This window comes from Fibroporia radiculosa, assembly GCF_000313525.1.
Source record: "Fibroporia radiculosa TFFH 294 genomic supercontigs, scaffold5116, whole genome shotgun sequence".
Taxonomy (NCBI): Eukaryota; Fungi; Basidiomycota; class Agaricomycetes; order Polyporales; family Fibroporiaceae; genus Fibroporia; species Fibroporia radiculosa.
Genome location: NW_012133730.1, coordinates 5,505 through 6,006, shown reverse-complemented (window position 1 = coordinate 6,006; position 502 = coordinate 5,505). Strand labels below are relative to the sequence as shown.

The following is a 502-nucleotide window of genomic DNA, read 5'->3' as shown; positions in this document are numbered from 1 at the left end:
CCCCCCCCCCCCGCCCCCGCCGCCGCCACCACCAGTTGTGGCAGCGGTACATGAGCCTGAGCCTGAGCCCGAGCCTGTACCCGAACCCGAACCCCCGCGGGCGCACGCTGTCGAATCATACCCGCAAGGTCAGGGTCTGTGCGCCGTCGTTCAGTTTGATTACGAAGTGAGCTATTGTGCCGTTTTATAAGAACCATATACGTACTTATTTGATATCGGTGCCACCAAGGCTCAAGAGGATAATGAGATGAACCTCACAGAGGGTGAGCTAATTGAACAAATAGATCAGGTTGACGAAGGCTGGTGGTCTGGTGTCGGTGAGGGTGGGGCGAAGAGCGGGTACTTCCCAGGTGAGTGCATGACTTGTGCATAGCGCATGCTTTTGCGATTATTGATGAGTGGATGATGTGGCTCGGTCGCAGCCAATTATGTCGAGCTCGTTGAGCCATCTGCACGGGAACCAACACCTCCCCCGTCTTCGCCGCCACCGCCACCGCCACCA

At 57.6% G+C, this 502-nt stretch overlaps 1 protein-coding gene across 1 annotated transcript; it reads left to right on the top strand.

Annotated features, from left to right (window-relative positions):
- Positions 1–247: 247 nt before the first annotated feature.
- FIBRA_08936 (uncharacterized protein) lies at positions 248–444 on the top strand (the record flags this gene model as incomplete). Its single annotated transcript, XM_012330546.1, has 2 exons — positions 248–317; positions 374–444. 2 exons carry the CDS (start codon positions 248–250, stop codon positions 442–444), a joined length of 141 nt encoding a protein of 46 aa, XP_012185936.1.
- Between the last annotated feature and the right edge of the window lie 58 nt (positions 445–502).